We start from the raw sequence: 17476 nt of genomic DNA on the forward strand, positions 1-17476 counted from the left end.
AATCAATCATTGTTATTGTTGGCCAATACTGTGAAGACCGAACTAGGATTCACGTAAACGCTGAGATTCAAAGTATAATTCAATGATTATTGTCATAAATGACAGATATAGTATTTTTCTATTTTGTCTCGTATGTTATTCTGTTTATCTGATTCTATTGTTTCCCCTTGAAATCTCCTCCAGTTTGCGCTGATCCAGGACGTCACAGGTCTTGGACTCAGTCGTGGAGACGATGGTCTGGTAGCGAACACAGATCTTCTCCACGCCCTCCACCTGAAACACACCTGAGCTCAGTTTGAATCCGTCTCATTTCTGGAAAATAGACTTTTGACACGATTAATAAATAATAAAAGGAGGAAATACATTTATACAAGATCATTACAAATGTCCATTCATCACTGTAGCTTTGCATCGACTTTAATTCCACCATTTTTATATTATAAAAGTCTTATTATAATTATTATTGTGCATTGATGAATATCTGATGGAGTCACTTGTTTCTAATCTGACAATCATCCACCTTCATGCTCTGCAGAGCAGCCAGGCTCTCCAGAGTGGACGCCATGTCGGCCATCTTCTCCAGACGGCGGCAGAAAGAGTCAAACTTCCCGAAGATGTAGTTCTGACTGAAAACACGCACACACGTGTGTAAAGGTTAGCGTGACGCTGCTGACACGCTCTGACTCAGAGTCAGTTACTGATCACCTGAAGTCAAACTGTCTGTTCTCAGGTTTCCTCTCAGTTTGTCTCTGACGCTGTGGAAGCTTCGCTGATACGCCGCATTCAGATTACAGCAGTCAGAGATTCACTGCAGCACACACACACACACACACACACACACACACACACACACACACACACACACACACACACACACACACACACACACAGTGTTGATGTTGTACTTGCACATAAACTCTACATTGGACTCTGATGTGTCGCGCCATACCTGCCACCTACTGGTCAGCCAGTGTAAGTGCACAAAACATTTCTTCAAACCAAGATGGAAAAATACATGTTTAAAAAAATGAAGTTCAAAAATCTTTTTTCATCCCTAAAGATGAATAAAAATACTAAAGAATAAATCCTGATTGATGTCGTCATAATTCATGCATGAAAGGGTTAAAAACTATTCTACAAACAAACAAACATGAATATTTTGGAACATTTCAACTTTAAAGAGCAGAAAGAGAAAGAACAGAAAGTTATATTGTGTAAAAGTGGTTTTGTCCTGAAGTCTCAGAGTGGAGACTAAACTGTTGCAGGTCTGAGGAGCTTCTGTCCACAGACGTCAGATCATGTTTGATAAACTGAGTTTAAAGTGAAACCTGTAAATGCTGACGCTGCAGGAGATCCAGCTGAGAGGATGCGTCTACCTGTTGAAGGTCACCGTGCGGCTCTTCCAGCGCTCCAGCTCGTCCGACGGCCCGACGTCGTCGGCCTCTTTCCTCATCTGCTCGCTCTCCGTCAGCACCTGCTTGATTTGATTGGTCCACAGGGTCGACACCTCCTCCAGACGCTCCACCAGCTCACTGTTATTGGCTGAGAGCGAAACACACGAGTTCCTCTAAACACGCGTGAACTCATTATTTCAAAGAAGCCATCGTCTCAGGTCAGATGCTTCCTTCAGCTTCCACAGATAAACTGGTTTGATTTACCTGAGAGTTGATTTTTAAAGCTTTAAATGATGTTTCCTGTATTTCCAACAGTCTTATTGTTTGTGTGAGATGTGAACAGCTTGAGCTTCATACCTGCTGCTCTGTAGTCTGCAGGGCTGCTCAGCTGGCTGATGGCGTCAGGAAGCTCCACGTGCTGCAGCTGCAACTTTCTCTCCATGTTCAGTCGGGCTGAGCTCAGATTACTGACAAACTGATCCACCGAGGACAGGAAGGACCGGACGTGTGGACACGAGGCGCCGTCCTGCACAGAGCCCCACGACTGGGCACAGGGTCAAAGGTCAGCAATAACAACAAAGGTTAATGTGTTTTCCTGTTTCACTTTTTACCTCATTCACAGCCAAAAGCATCAGGAGGAGCACTGCACACAAATAAGACTTTTCATGGATCATTATGTAACAGCTGCTCTACAGTCAAAGCCCACAAAGAGAAACCAGCAGGTACAGATGAGCCCAAGGTGTGGCCTCCAGTAACACTGTGAGGAACCTTGGAGTCATGTTTGACCAGCACATGTCCTTCAACGCACATATTAAACAAACATGTAAGACTGCGTTCTTCCATTTGTGCAACATCTCTAAAGTTAGAAATATCCTGTCTCAGAGTGACGCTGAAAAACTAGTTCATGCATTTATTACTTCCAGGCTGGACGACTGTAATTCATTATTATCAGGATGTCCAAAAAACTCCCTGAAAAGCCTTCAGTTAATCCAAAATGCTGCAGCAAGAGTCCTGACAGGGACTAGAAAGAGAGAGCAGATTTCTCCTACACTGGCTTCTCTTCACAGGATTGACCCCTCATGGCTGCCCCTCCCTGCCCCTTTCTTTGCTTTCAGTCTCTTCCTGTTTAAAGAGAGTTCTTCCTTCCCACCATCAACAAAGTCTTCATATATGGCGTCATGTGATCACTGGAAGCTTAAAACATCTCCCTTTTTGTGCTCAGTGAAAGCCTGAATGGATGGAGGTGTTTTACCTGCTGCGACCTGAGAGCAGGTAACATGATGTGAGTCAGCAGAGTTTCCAGACTGTTCAGGACGCCGCCGCCGCAGTCCAACACGCCAAAGTTCACTTCCTGGAAACATCAGGTTGCACGAGAAGATCAGAATGATTGGCTGCATCCACGTCACAGTCAACCAATGAGGTCTGTGCGGTTTGTTAAATGTGCAGGTGAGGAGGTGACCCAGACCAGTTACTGACCTGCTGCACGTTAGCGGTGGTTATGGCCTTCTCAGTGGTTCTCAGGAAGAACAGACATTTCCCCAGTAAAGGCTGGAAATACAGAACGTGATGGAGTTCAGATTCCTTTAACGTGACGCAGACAGAGCACTTCCTCTGCACTCTGTCACCAAAGTTCACCATGCAAAGGAAAACCTTTCATGGGCTTTAGAGACGGGGTGGTTGGAGAGCTCTGCAGGCTGCTCGTTACCAGTAATGGGAGTAACGGCACTACTTTTTCAGTAAAGAGTAATCTAATTACTATTCCTATCGTTACAACGCCGTTACAATTACTAACAAGAAAATGTGGGGCGGTCCGTTACTATTTTTCAACAAACAGACGGTTGAAGCTGTGTTCAACTTACAGCAGCTTATATCAGCTGCAGGAAGTAGCTGTAAGTAATCTGGGCGCTGCAGCTTTAAGCAGCTGTGCGCTCCCGCAGACAGACCATCACTTTTTGGCACAACAGCTGGAGCTCAGGGGGCAAAACAATCGCATGAGTGCTGCTGTTTGACTGAGGAAGAATAAAGGAGTCGTGGTAAGACAATCACATGACCACTTACAGACAAAGCAACAAGGTGACATATACCAGTTTATAAACTGTGTTGATAGGCCAGTAAAACCAGAGTCATGATAAACAATATATACGCGTGTTTGTTCCTCAATAGTTTCATGTTTAGTGTCTAAGGACAGCAGCGAGCACTCTCTGCTTATGAGCTGCTGTCAGACCTGCAGGTATCAGGCTGTGATCTTCTCCTTTATACTGGACACTAATTATTATTTTGGAGTCGCACAAATAATTCGTGTGGCGTCTTATTGAATGCAGAACAGCTGATTGTTCTGGAAATAGTTTAATGGTTATTAAAAAAAAGGGTAAAAGGTAAATGGCTGCAAATAACTTTGTTGTTTGCAAAACTTGTGTGTATAATTTTCAAATTTATATTTACATTTAAAGTTATAAAAATGATTCGTTAAACATGCTCGTGGTTGTTACAGTAAAAAATATAACTTTTTTGTTTTCTGTCTGATTTTAGATCAATTGTGTTAATACAGTTTGTCAAAATGAAAACATAACTGCAGATTCAGACACGTGAGGTTGTGCTGAAAAGAATGATACCAAACACGGCAAAGTAAATAATTTTTAAAGGTAAATGTAGAGGAAACATAAAAAGCTGTCACGGCTGGGGCAGCAGTCGTGTGGTGGAGTGAATGAGGACCAAGATGCAGACGGCGGTGGAGATGCGAGTGGAGATTTATTTAGAACCTTGTCTCTCAGTTACTAAGTTACTTTTTTGAAGAAGTAATTAGTAACTATAATTAATGACTTAATTAATTTAGAATGACTATTTGAAAGTAACTTGCCCAACACTGGATATGAGCGAGTTTCCCATCTGATGCAAACTGGAAAGCTTCTCCTGTTTGAAGTGGATCTATTCAGCTTTTATTTCCTGATCATTTTAAGCATCAACAAAGTTTCTAAAAACAAGCAACAGTTTGTCATCATTCATAAACTCTGACGTCACAGGAGTGTTTTTATTCCTGTCCCATGTTTGCAAGTTTCTGCATATCAGAGCTGCCAACACGGCACCGACTCAGGCTGGAACTGACTTTAAATACTTCATCATTCATGATCCTGTTAAAACCACATCCAGGGGAAATGTTATTAGCATGTAGCCTTTAGCTCATGCTCTGATTGCTGCTCCTCCATGTTTGTAGTCCTTTTTTCTGTGAATAAGTGTTTGTGGAGCTTTGAGCTCCTCAGACTTCGGCCTCTCGACCTCCTGATGTTCAGCCTGCAGCTGTCAGTCATCCAGTGTTTGCTCAAAGACTTTAATCACCTCGTTAACCAAACAAAGCAGCACAGTTTGATCCATGGAAACACAAACACGCTCAGGCTCATCATCTCTGAGCAGGACGATGATGAATCGTAGGCTCGGTATTGTTTGGAGCTTAAAGAGAAACCAGATACATCAGAACACAAAAACCCCGAGAGGTGGATCAATGTGACGTCACACACCTGAGCTCTGAGTCCTCGAGTCTGATCCAGGCTCGTGCTTTAAGACACGTTTCTGTGTAACCCTCAGCTCAGGTGTGTTCAGGACATTTGCTTGGAAGAAGCCGTCTGTGGATAAATCCTGCTCTCCACCTCAGCTGTCAGGTTTATCCAGAGAACGGCCGTCCTGACTTCCAGCAGCCCCACAGTCCTCGTTTCTAATAAACTGGCATCACTGAAATGAACTGTCTGCCTCGCTGTTCAATAATCTGCTCTTTGCCAATTTCCCAGCAGAAGCTTCCACTCATATCAGCATTTTTCTGTGATTCTCACATTAACTAAACACAAAAAGCTGAAGCCAACCTCAGAGTTCCCCGTAGTGAGGAAGAGTTTCCTCTGAGCCACAGCTGAGTTTGATGCGTCCACAAAGGAAGACTGATGGGAGGACAGACTCTGGGAGAAAGGCAGATATTAAAAGATATGAATACAAAGTACGCTGCAACAAACAGGACAGCAGATTATGAAGAGCAGTTAGACCTTCATGTGTCAGTCATTGAAATGGGATCAAACTGGGACAGTGGCGCGGCGGCCCCTCTGTTGGTCTTCCTTGGTCTCTTGTGTTCTGGGGGCCTCTGGATGTCTGGAGTTTTGATCTCCTCCATACCTGCTTCATGCCCTGGAGGACGGGGCTGTGGCTCCCCACACTCCCTAGCAGATCGTTACATGGAGAAACCTTTGGAATGCAAGCATGCTGATCCACACAGGTATGCACACAGGTGTACACACGGGTATTCACAGACGCGGACTACAGCTTTCTTGGCTGCTGCCTCAAAGCACACTGTGCGCTGGCTATCTTGCGTGCTGCACAATATCGTTTATTATTTAGTAACTATCGATATCTACTGCTAGCTAGTTTATTGTGATGGTGCTGTTTTTTTTATTATGTTGTTCTTTGTTGTTTGCTTTCTCTTCTGTTTTTTTTCTCCATACAGGTGACCCAGGAGTTTGTTTGTTTTTTTGTTGGTGTTTTTTTTTTTTGTTTTTTTTTTCTTTCTTCCCCCCCTTCTCACCGTCTCTTCTCCCCTTTGGTTTTCTTTCTCTCCCTCTCTTTCTTTCATTCTTTCCCCCTGTCCTGTCCCCCAGTCATGTCTGTCCCGTTTGTAGCAACTGAAAATAAAATAAATTCATAATTATAATAAAGGTCAATCAAATGGACCAATATGGCAAGGCCATGATGATCCACTTGGTAAAATAAATCCGCTTGGCATCTTTCTTGGCCTTAAGACAACAATTCTGATGGCTAAAGATCCAAACGGGACACAAAAAAAAAAAAAAAAGTGAAATGTTACGATTAACCCCATAGTCTGGGTTAGTTGTAACACATCCTGGGGTAAAATGTAACACAATGAAATAAGGGTACTAACAAAACATTAACATGTAATCTTTGTTTATTCAACACATGAATGCACTTAGAGCCATTTATGTAGCTGTGTGTGTGTGTGACAGAATGCAGAAATCTAGCTTTTGAACATATTCCAACCCCCCAAAAAAGACAAATTATGGAATTTTCTGCAACTGAATATTTCATTAATTTTGGTTGGTCTTCCTTGAGTTTGGCCTCATTGGCTCAGTGGGCATTATAACCTACAACTCTTGCACCAATTTTGAACATAACAATGAAGCTGAAAAAATGTAGTTGTTCACCAGCATCGCAGTTCCATTACTTTTTTCATGGCTTACCTTGGTGTGGTTTGCAAAGTGCTTCAGAAAGATGAGGAAATCTGTTTCTTGCACCCATCCTGATTTATTTCCACTACCAGTACTTCCTACTGGTCCATCTCTGACACAGAGGTCTGCATAATGCATGTGTGGGAACACAAACAGTGAAGTAATTGTGTTGCCAATGGCATTAACCGCATATACAAAAGCGACCAGTGAACCTCTCTGCTGATGTCGTTGCCCCAACTTGTTTAATATAAGTTAAAGTAAAAGTGTGGTAAGTTGTAACATCTGCATTATTGTTACAACTAACCCAGACTGTTGCTGTTACAACTGACCCAGACTCCTATAGCCATGAACTAGCTAACATTACAGCCAACGGCTAAAACATTAGCACTAAAGACCTACACAGAATATATCCCCATAGACATACAAATAACACAATTTAAGTTTGATGAGTTTAACTGCAAAGCAGATAATGCTATTAGAAATTGAAATAAAGTAGAAAAACTTACTTTTTGGCATACAAATTACTTTTTTTCGTGTTAAATTGTCTGTGTTTGACAAAATGTGCTGATTTTTCACATGTGATAGCAGAACTGAGTTGGGCATGCACAGGATGAGTCACATCATTTGAAACTTAGCCCTGATTGGAGAAATTGGAAGTGTTACAACTGACCCACGTTACAACTATCCCCGGTCTCCCCTACAATATCCTTCTCTTAACTTTTACTCAACTTTTAGCATTTTTGTGCATATGGTACGGTGTTTGTTTGAAATGCTTTGTAACCATATGGTATGGTGTTTGTTTGAAATGCTTTGTAAAGCCTCTGGCGCAAATTTATTCAAATAGCACTGGGTGAACCTTGGAGTGGTTATATGTTAATTGCTGACTGGCAAGCTATTCTATACTTTTCTCTTGGCAAAACCGAGTAACCCACATTCCTGCAGGACTCTGTCTCTCTTTGTTGGCCCTGTGGCAGACTGGCAACCTGTTCAGGGTGTGTCCCCTGCATCTCGTCCTGTGAAACTGGGACAGGCTCCAGCTCCACCACAACCCTGAATTGAATAAAGCAGTAGAAAGTGACTGAACAGATGGATCTGAGTCTGATCTGAACTGTAGTTTCATTTTGAAAGAAACCTGCCTGCTGATGAAAACCATCCCACGTTTGCTTCCAAGAACTGCATCAAAGAGTTTTTCTGTTTTATTGAGTTCTTTGAACTGAACGTCAGATATGTCTGAGCTTGTTTTTATCCTCCTGCCTCCTGAATTTCCCAACCTCCCCACCACTTCTGATGTTATGTCTCTGATCTGATTCCAGTAAGATCCTAATTTTTCTTCAGCTTGCTGACTCCGGCAAACATGCAATAATTATGTCAGTTTAAGCAAGTTACTTGTCTTCTTTGGAACCCTTAAAATCCCCCGAGAGGTCACTTACGTTAAAAATAAATCTGACAAAATTTAAGCCGAGCTTTAAATCTTAACTGGAAATGTAGAAGATAATATAATAAAGGTATTACAAATTGTTACTTACAGATTTACATTTCAACATTTCAACTTCTAAACGTGTATTTTACTATGATCCTTCCTTCTTAGTTTAAATAATTTCAAAGCGCTATGACAGTAATCCCTGCCTTGACTCTTACACTGTCAGTTTTTTTAAATTTTAAAATACACAAGATAGTAAAATAATCAAGGACAGTCATATAAAAAAAATTAAATAACTGCAAAAAACAAAACAAAACATATAAGTAGGTTAGGATCTCAAAAACCCATGTATCAAATATGACACCCTTGTCAATAGGGAAACCTGGTCATTTCTATTATGAAATATTCACTAATAACTTGGGGGGAATTATCTCTGACACAACATTAAATGACATCCTCCGGATTTCCAAATGTTGTGGTTTTAAACCTTTGAACTTTTCCATTCAGCTGTCTGCTGTTGCTGGTGAATGAAATCATCTCCAGCTTCACATTTTACAGTGAATCCAAAGCTGAATGTGTGACCCTTCAGTCACTGAGTTTATGGTGCTCTACATGTCTGATCGTCTCTCTGAGTCACTGCCAACATTCCTCTGAGTGATGCTTTTTCAGAGGAGCAAAGTTCTTGAAACTTCACAAATAGTCTACCAGGAAGGATAGAAATCTTCATTGTGTTTACAGAAAGTCGTTTGAGCACATGACAGTTACAGCATGTCTAAAAATAGTTCATTGACGAGAGCCATGATGGTGGCAAAACATACACATAGGACTCTCAGTTGTAAAATTAATAATTTATTTGGCTTAATTTATAAATCAAATCAATACAATGGCAAATTTATAATGACAGGTAAAGAATACATTTGTAATAGAGGTTGTTAAGGTTCAAAGTTGAGGAAGGAGAGTACACACCACCCATGGTCCAGAAGGTCTTTGGTCAAACAATGATTTTAATGAATACACGCGTGGGAAGACACTCTGTACGCAGACAGCCAGTAGTCCTCGACTTAATCAGAGCATACACAGATTTTTTATAGCATCAGGGTTTGTTTACTGACGCCCCTTCATGCGTCACCGGTACATTTTATACATAGATCAGATCAACACCAGAATGACTTTTCACCTAGAAAATCATCTTCTATTTTCATGGCTTGGTACTTTCCGTTCTCTCCTCTAAATAAATCTAACTAATGTGTGTGTATGTGTTGACCTCACATGCTCTTTGTGTCACCTCTTCACCTACTGTCTGTGTCTCGTCTGCTTTCGGTTTCAGTTCTGCAAAAGGCACACTCTGCAAACCTGCAACTTCCTGTCAGCCTGCAACTTAGTCTTTCTGAAAGACACACACTGTTCAACCCCTGAATGCAATATAAACTCCAGATTATATTATTAATGCAATGGTAATAATGACAATTATTTAACAATAGCAGTAAAATAATTTCCCTTCTCCACACTCCCTCTCTTGACCTCTGGAACACCAGAGGTCACAATACATTGTGTCCTCACGCAGACCCTCTCTGGTGGTCTCGGACCTCGAGATCTCCAGGATCCTCGCCCCTCCTGTGGTCGCCGAGATCGATCTTCTGCAAAGGAAACAAAACACCTTTTCCTGCACCTCCCTAACTTATCCTATCTGGGACTCTTTAATCAAAAGCCTGATCCTAATTATCTTCTTAACTTATTGACTTGTATTTATGTATACTCTTCAACGTTACTCATCCCTTTAGAACTCTTTAAGCCCTGCTTTCACGTCCGGTTGCTCGCTCTATTTTCCCTTATCTGATCATCAACATCCTGTGCACAAATTGTCGCTGCTGCAAGTTCCTCTACTCTAAAAGAAAACAACCACTTTAATCAATTAAGTTTAAGCATATAAGCAATTACTCCTGTATACATTTCATCATAGCTAAATGCTGCCTTGAAACAATTCCTATGTGTTAACTTCATTTTAACCTCACATTTCCTATGTTATAACCCATTTTGGTATAGCCTTTTTATTTCATTTTGCTCCTTTTAATGTAACAATACCTTCTAATTCTAATTTATCAGACTTAACCAAAATATATGCTTTCCTTCCTCTTTGGTCCTTCTTTAAGTTCAGTTAAAAGCTAAATGAATTTGAGGCCTTTTGCCTGGAATCAATACTGTCATGTGTGTTTCTTAACTCTGTGTCTGTAAGCATGTGCAATCCTTCATGAACTCATATTATCCTCACAGTAGATTGGCTAATCATAGCGCTAGCCAAAGGCTCGTGACCCTCCAGAGACAAATTTGAGCCACAACTCCTTTAAAAGCACAAAATGCAATATGTATAAAAATCATTTCTACGTAGAAGCTCCCCCTTTATCCTAAAGATAAACCTATGTAATATCTGTATGTGTACGCCTACATTATAACCACTACTTCTAAAGATCAAAAAAATCAAACCTGTTCTACTCCTTCAACCCTCACTAATTTTCCCTCTAAGATTTATTCACAGCTTTGAAAAACCGGCATTGTATCTTCTAAACAGGATTCAGTTCTGTCATGGTCCTGGGCCATGTTGGCCCAGTATTCTTGGTTCCTTGTATTTTCGCTCCTTATTTAGGCCAGGTTTTCTGAGGTGTCCTGTTGTGGTGTTCCCTAAGTGTTTTTTCCCTTTGTGACTCTTACCCCCTTGTGCCCCTCTGTCTATTTATGAGCTCTCGTCTCTCTTTGTGTTTATTCCATGTTTCCCCCAGCCTGTTATGTCTGTGTTCTCCCCTTGCTCTCTCTCCTCCTGTCTGAACCTCTGTGTACTTCCTGTTTTACTTTGACAGTCTCTCGTCAGTATGCGTAATGTTGTGTTCACTCCTGCCCTGTCTCGTTATGTTTATCAGTATCCCCTGTGTTCCCCACCTGTGTGTAATCTCCCTGTGTTCTCTGGGTGTATTTAAGTTGTGTCTTCTGTTATGGTAGTTGCTGGTTCGTCTGTGTTGTTTCCCCTCGGTCTCCCTGCGTCTCGTTTCTGGTTTGTGTTGTTAGCTTACCCAGTTTAGGTTTCCGGTTTCTTGTTTTTCCACCAGTGCTGTTTTGTGCCCACCGTTGTAAATAAATATTCACCTGCACCAGAGCTGCCGCCTTTTGGGTCCTTTTCTACAACTCCACACGGCTTGCAACCGTGACAAGTTCACTTTAATCCTTTAACCTTAACTTAAAAATAACAGTTTCAGTTTTACCATATCCAAATGATCAAAAACCCAAAAGGTCCTGAAATGATCCTAAATTATTAAACAATTAAATTATTAAACCCTAAACCCCCTTTATCTTGATACATTTCATGTGTCAAGATACTATACAAAACTTAAAAATGCTCAGTTTCCCCACTCATGATCCAATCTATGTCATAAAAATAAACTTAAAACAGAACAGTTATCAGTCATGTGTTACTTCAATTAATGATAACTGAGTTACATCAAAAAATATTTCCCCTTTAGCATTTGGCATTCTCCCAACAATATACTATAATCCCATAATCTAACCCCAGTCAACAAAACAAAACAGAAATTTTCTCTGGTAAAAACAAATTGTTTGTCCACATTAATTCATCCTCACTCACATTCAGTCACACATTCACTCACCTGCAGTCACACCATGTATTTGCTGATAGTGGAGCTTCCCGCACGATCAGATACTCCACCCTCAGCAAAATGAGCTCAGTCATTTTTTATTTTCCATAGGAAAATATTTCTTTATGCTTTTGGACTGGATTGACTCGCATAAAATCCTTTTTACAGGGACTTACGACCTGAATAGTCCCCACAGGTAGCTCTCCTCAGCCAATTGTAATCTGGAAAGCCGCCTTATATTTGCTCTTCCCGATAATTTTCAGCGCCGTTATTCACTGTTGCAGGCCTGCTTAAAACAGAAATGAAAAAATAGAGCTGATTGTTAGCTCATAAAAACAAAACAAAATCACCTGACAGGTTTTCTTTAAGTGCACTGTTACAAAATAATGGGCCCCTCCCAGACATGTCCATGTTTCCTAAAACTCCCTCTATTAAAAACAAAAATAACAACAACAACCTAACTGACAGAATCAACCCCTCACCACAACAACCTCAACAACCTTAAACACACAAGTCTTGCCACCACATAATTTCACCTCCTCAATACACCAAAAGTCTCATTAAAACCACACAATTTGCACACAAAAATCACCCCCTTATGCTCTGTAACATACTTCAATTCAGCATAAAACATAACCCCCTTTGTCATATGGCTTCTTCTATTCCTCAATTACAAACACAAATGTATTTTATTAAACATTCACACCATTGTATCATTCATACAAAATAGCAAGCTGTTCTTCATTGCATATGTTTGTGTTCTTAGCCAGGTTTAATCAGTGTCTATGCATTAAACTCCATGAGCTTGTCTTGTCTTTATAAGGTTAATGCATTTTCTGTTTGTGTGTGTGAATTTGCATATGGTGCTTTTGCAGTGTGTCAAACTCCTTCATAATTTTGCCTTTAAACAGTCAATTTTCTCCTCCCCAAATTTACTAACCCAAATTCTGATTTCCTACCTTAAATAGCAGCATTCCTTGTCCTCAGCCAGAAGGTAGGGCTCCACTTGCCACTTACCCCCTCTGCCTCAGCCCAGCGGCCTTACCCGTCAGGTCCCGTCTTCTTACTGAAGCCGAGTAATCGTGACTGTGCCTGCCTTAGGTTGTCCCAGGGTTTCGAGGTGGGATCTTACCCGTCATGGGCTATCCAGCCTTCCATACTCGCCTGATACGGGGCCCAAGTGGGCAGGGGAGGGAACACACTGGCTCTGGAAATTAAAGGAGTGTAAGCTGCTTCCTTCATTGCATCTTATATTAAACTATCGCACTTCTGACTCCTTCCTAGAATAATTTCACATATGGCACTTTGTGTATGTGTGTTTTCTATTCATTAATGTAATTGTCAGTTATTTTCTCTCTTCATTTTACCTTCTTTTGTTTGTTTGTGACGTTCTACTTTAGTTCTACTAAACCTTGATGTAAAAACAATACTCCCTTATTTCACGCACACACTCTGCATTTTGCCTACGCACACACTTCTCTCTCAGACTTCCTCTGTTCACACACCACCTTGCACTCACTCTACTATCAACTTTCATAGTGTTATTATTATTTAGTATTTTGTACACCTCACACAGAATCATTCAAATCGAGTACTCACAGCATTCACATCACAACCTTCAACTTTCACTTTCAATCCTGCAAGACACAGAGATGGACATCTCCTTCACCTAACATAAAACTAAATTACCATATCAACATACAATTACTGAAATTCAAACTCAAATACACCGTCTGTTTTAATAAAGTCAAAGAGTAAACAGGTGTACCAAGTGTATGTACTTATGTGTTTTAAACTGAAAGAAAAAGAAACTCAAACTCTTATAACATCACTCATGCCTCTCTCAAATTAAAAACACTTTCAAACTTTAAAACCTCCTACTTTACATCACCAAAGAAATACCTCTCACACCTTTATTCATCATGTCAAAGCTTTCTCCATTTTGCACAGCCTGCCACATGTTTAACAAAAAATCGCTGCCCGAGAAGGCTCCCACATATCAAGGTGGTCGTTCTCACAAATTTCCAGCAGACCCTCAAATAAACAAAAACAACGACCCAGGCAGGCTTCCAGTTCAGCCTCCTCAATTTCTATGCACACCGAAAACTCATGGGGAGATTCTTCTGTCTCCCCGTGTCCTACACAATTCACCTCCAAATGATCCCCTACAATTGAAATTTCAGTGTGGAATGACCCAGAGATTAACATTCCCTTATTTATTTACTATATGTAACCTGAATTTTTCTCTCTCTTATCAAATAACAAAGGTTATCTTTAAAATTTGTTATTGAACTACTAATTAAGTTGCTTTTTATGGTATCAATGGTAAACTACCCCTAAAAAGTCCACTTCATTGCGTGTTCATTGAGATACTTCTATTAAGGCTATTTAACAAGTTCAATTTACACATACTCATTAATCTGTCACGCTTATTAGTGGCTCATGGTTGCTTAAAGCCTATGTCTGACTTGACCACAGAGTTAGAGCATCATTCAATCCTCTCAGGATGACCACTCCACTTACTCTGCATCCAGTCAGCTCATGAATTAACAACACTTGCAGACTGTAACCCTTTTATTTTTTGTTTATGCCTTCAAATCTACCTTAAATCTTCTTACCTAAACGTTGGTTTTAAACACAAACAATTCTTATATTCTATTTTGAAACGCTGTCACCATTCATATATTTACAATGTTATTATTTACTAAGCCAGCATTTTAATCGCAGACATTTATCCACATTTGCAAACAATAGTTATAGAGCTGAATAACACACAAAACCGAAAGCATAGTCCTCTCATGCGCTCTACATCAGCTGCCTCATTTGCATGCACACACACTCTTCATCTAAGAATAGCAGCAGGCAGTCAGTGCATTATTGACTCGACACACAGAGATCTCTCACACCAAATTTTCTTATTTTATATTACAACGACGTTTTATATTTACAACCACTGTCAGATCTGTCAGCTTTAGCGCCTACACAATTTAGACAAATTTAAAATAATCGCCCAGCGGATAAACTCCCTGAGTTTTTTGCGACCAATTAACCAGTATCAAGACTTTAACTGTTTCTGGCCTCATTTCTAAAATCCCTAACTCAATTTAAAAGTGTCCAACACCCAAGGTCCAACCTTTGCTGCCCAAAAAAGCGCAGATACCGTTCCAAACGGTAAGGAGACTCTAACTCCTAGCTTAATTCCAGGATGCCCTGTACCCCACAGTTAAGCCACACTGAACTATCCCTCTTCGCCGAGAGGTCAATGTCGCGCGTCCACGACAAGGAGGGAGCGTAACCTCCGGGCTCTGCGCTTCCTAGCAGACTCGAACTGCCGTTCTAGAATAATTTATAATATTTTGAAACAACAATCAACACCCAAAACAAGTGTATAACTGAGGCAGATCGACCCTGATGGACAATGGGGACTCTAACCCACAAATTGACCCACAAAGGTCTGACCTAATGACCAACCGGGACTTTAACCCACAAAATGACCAAATACCCTACCAAACTACTTGAGACTCTAACTCAATTTCTTTGGGACTTCAACCCAGTATTTAAACTTTTCCTGGCAGACTCTAACTGCTTTAGCAGACTTTACTGCTTTCATTTCTTCATTCTTCTTAGCAGAACTCTAACTGCTTCAACTCATGAGATTTTTCATCAAAATCAAAACAGACATCCACCAGTAACTTCAGTGAGTAGACTTAAATTTTATCATGTCCAATTTGGCACACTTTGGAAATAATTCAACAGGTAGTGCCTTACCTTTTGGATAAGCCGGCTTATGCCCACTCACTTCGACCACTGGAATTCATGTCTGCCCGTCAGACCACCTCAGAGACCACCAAATTTCTCCATCTAAACCTCCAATCCTCCCTCCTCAACCACCGGACGAAGCCCCCAAATGTTAAGGTTCAAAGTTGAGGAAGGAGAGTACACACCACCCATGGTCCAGAAGGTCTTTGGTCAAACAATGATTTTAATGAATACACGCGTGGGAAGACACTCTGTACGCAGACAGCCAGTAGTCCTCGACTTAATCAGAGCATACACAGATTTTTTATAGCATCAGGGTTTGTTTACTGACGCCCCTTCATGCGTCACCGGTACATTTTATACATAGATCAGATCAACACCAGAATGACTTTTCACCTAGAAAATCATCTTCTATTTTCATGGCTTGGTACTTTCCGTTCTCTCCTCTAAATAAATCTAACTAATGTGTGTGTATGTGTTGACCTCACATGCTCTTTGTGTCACCTCTTCACCTACTGTCTGTGTCTCGTCTGCTTTCGGTTTCAGTTCTGCAAAAGGCACACTCTGCAAACCTGCAACTTCCTGTCAGCCTGCAACTTAGTCTTTCTGAAAGACACACACTGTTCAACCCCTGAATGCAATATAAACTCCAGATTATATTATTAATGCAATGGTAATAATGACAATTATTTAACAATAGCAGTAAAATAATTTCCCTTCTCCACAAGGTTTATACTGCTACTACTACTAATAATAAGAATTTGTTCTGAAATTGCAATGAACCCAAATGATGTCTGATACAAATACACATTTACTGGTTTTATTGGATAGTCATATTTTGGATTCAAATCCAAATTCTACTATCATCAGAAGTTTGGAGAAAATATTATGATAGTTCAAAACATAAATAAACAGAAACAAATAAATGAAATAATACAGTGATTCACAAATAGACACTTGTTCAAAAGATTTTATTTGATTCCTGTTTTCATTTGTGCTTTTCTTTGTTCGCTAAAGGTGCGCTGGAGGTCCAGAAAAAGAGAAGGAAAAGTTGCAGCCATCTTTATTTCAAAATGTCCTTCCATTACAGAGGGAAGCTCCTCTCTTTCCTTGCAAGATTAGAGACTGCAGTGTGGAACCACCCATTGCAATGAATACCTTAAATAGTATAAACATATTTTACATAACGATGAACTGAATAATGTTATCATAGCCATAGCAAGATCAGCGAGTCACATTTCAGCATTTTTCTCCTTACAATAGGTGCTGCCATACGACAGAAACACTGTAGTGCTCCCCACTGCTCTGAGAAAATGTTGACGTCATTGTTGGCATTTTCACCACTGCTTTTTTGGAGTTGCCAATGACCATATTTAGATAAAAAGCTTGACGGCTAAGCTAGCTGCTAATACTAGCAAACTTGATTGGCAAGACACATATCTGCTAATTAGTGCTAAGAAACAAACTAAGTGCGCACAGTTTGTTCCTCCTGTGCAGAGAGGGTTAGTCTCCGAGCACTAAAAAGAAGAGAAAAGAGGAAGAGAGTAAAAAAAAGAAAAGAAAAGAAAAAAAAGAAAAGAAAAAAAAAAAGAAATGTGATCAAAGTTACCTGTTTGACATCCTGATAGAAGAAAATCAGCTTCTTGGATCCGTTTGCAGCAAAGAATTCATGGATCAGACTGAACTGGAAGAATCAGACATTAATGACTCAAAGGTACAACTCTGAGGAAGGATCACGTCTCTGAACTTACTCTGTCATCAGAGACGATGGCGTCTTCCACCGCCGCCTCCTCCAGGCGGCCGGCGTCTGCCAGCCTGCTCATCAGGTATTTATGTCGGGCATCCAGAGCTGCCTGCCGTTCCTCCTTCACGGCTCTCGCCTGTTTGGCTACTTCTCTCCTCGCCTCATTGGACAGCAGCATCGTCCTTTTACCAGACACCTGGAGAAACATCAGCTCAGTCTACAGACGCAGAGACCAGTGAGAGCTTGGCCCAAACATCTGCAGGTTTCTGAGGACCACGTTTGACCCTGACTGGAGGCATCGA

General features: G+C 40.7%; 1 protein-coding gene across 1 annotated transcript; it reads right to left on the minus strand.

Annotated features, from left to right (window-relative positions):
* Positions 1 to 1372: 1372 nt before the first annotated feature.
* On the minus strand, positions 1373 to 2691 carry LOC146606954 (dynein axonemal heavy chain 5-like). Its single transcript, XM_085349127.1, has 3 exons — positions 2647 to 2691; positions 1752 to 1938; positions 1373 to 1542 (listed from the first exon to the last, which is right to left on the minus strand). The coding sequence occupies exons 1-3, from the start codon at positions 2671 to 2673 to the stop codon at positions 1373 to 1375; spliced, it is 384 nt and encodes a 127-aa protein (XP_085205253.1). The 5' UTR covers positions 2674 to 2691.
* Between the last annotated feature and the right edge of the window lie 14785 nt (positions 2692 to 17476).

Source organism: Diplotaxodon limnothrissa, unplaced genomic scaffold (assembly GCF_057381915.1).
Source record: "Diplotaxodon limnothrissa isolate DT_005_m unplaced genomic scaffold, D_limnothrissa_male_GT1.1 unmapped_scaffold_1, whole genome shotgun sequence".
In the NCBI taxonomy this organism is placed as follows: domain Eukaryota; kingdom Metazoa; phylum Chordata; class Actinopteri; order Cichliformes; family Cichlidae; genus Diplotaxodon; species Diplotaxodon limnothrissa.

Coding starts and splice junctions, on each gene's coding strand:
- LOC146606954 (XM_085349127.1), bottom strand. CDS start 2,673: ATGTTACCTGCTCTCAGGTCGCAGCAG. Junction 1,939..2,646: donor CTGCTCTCAGGTCGCAGCAG/GTAAAACACCTC, acceptor CCCTGTGCCCAG/TCGTGGGGCTCTGTGCAGGA. Junction 1,543..1,751: donor TGCAGACTACAGAGCAGCAG/GTATGAAGCTCA, acceptor TTTCGCTCTCAG/CCAATAACAGTGAGCTGGTG.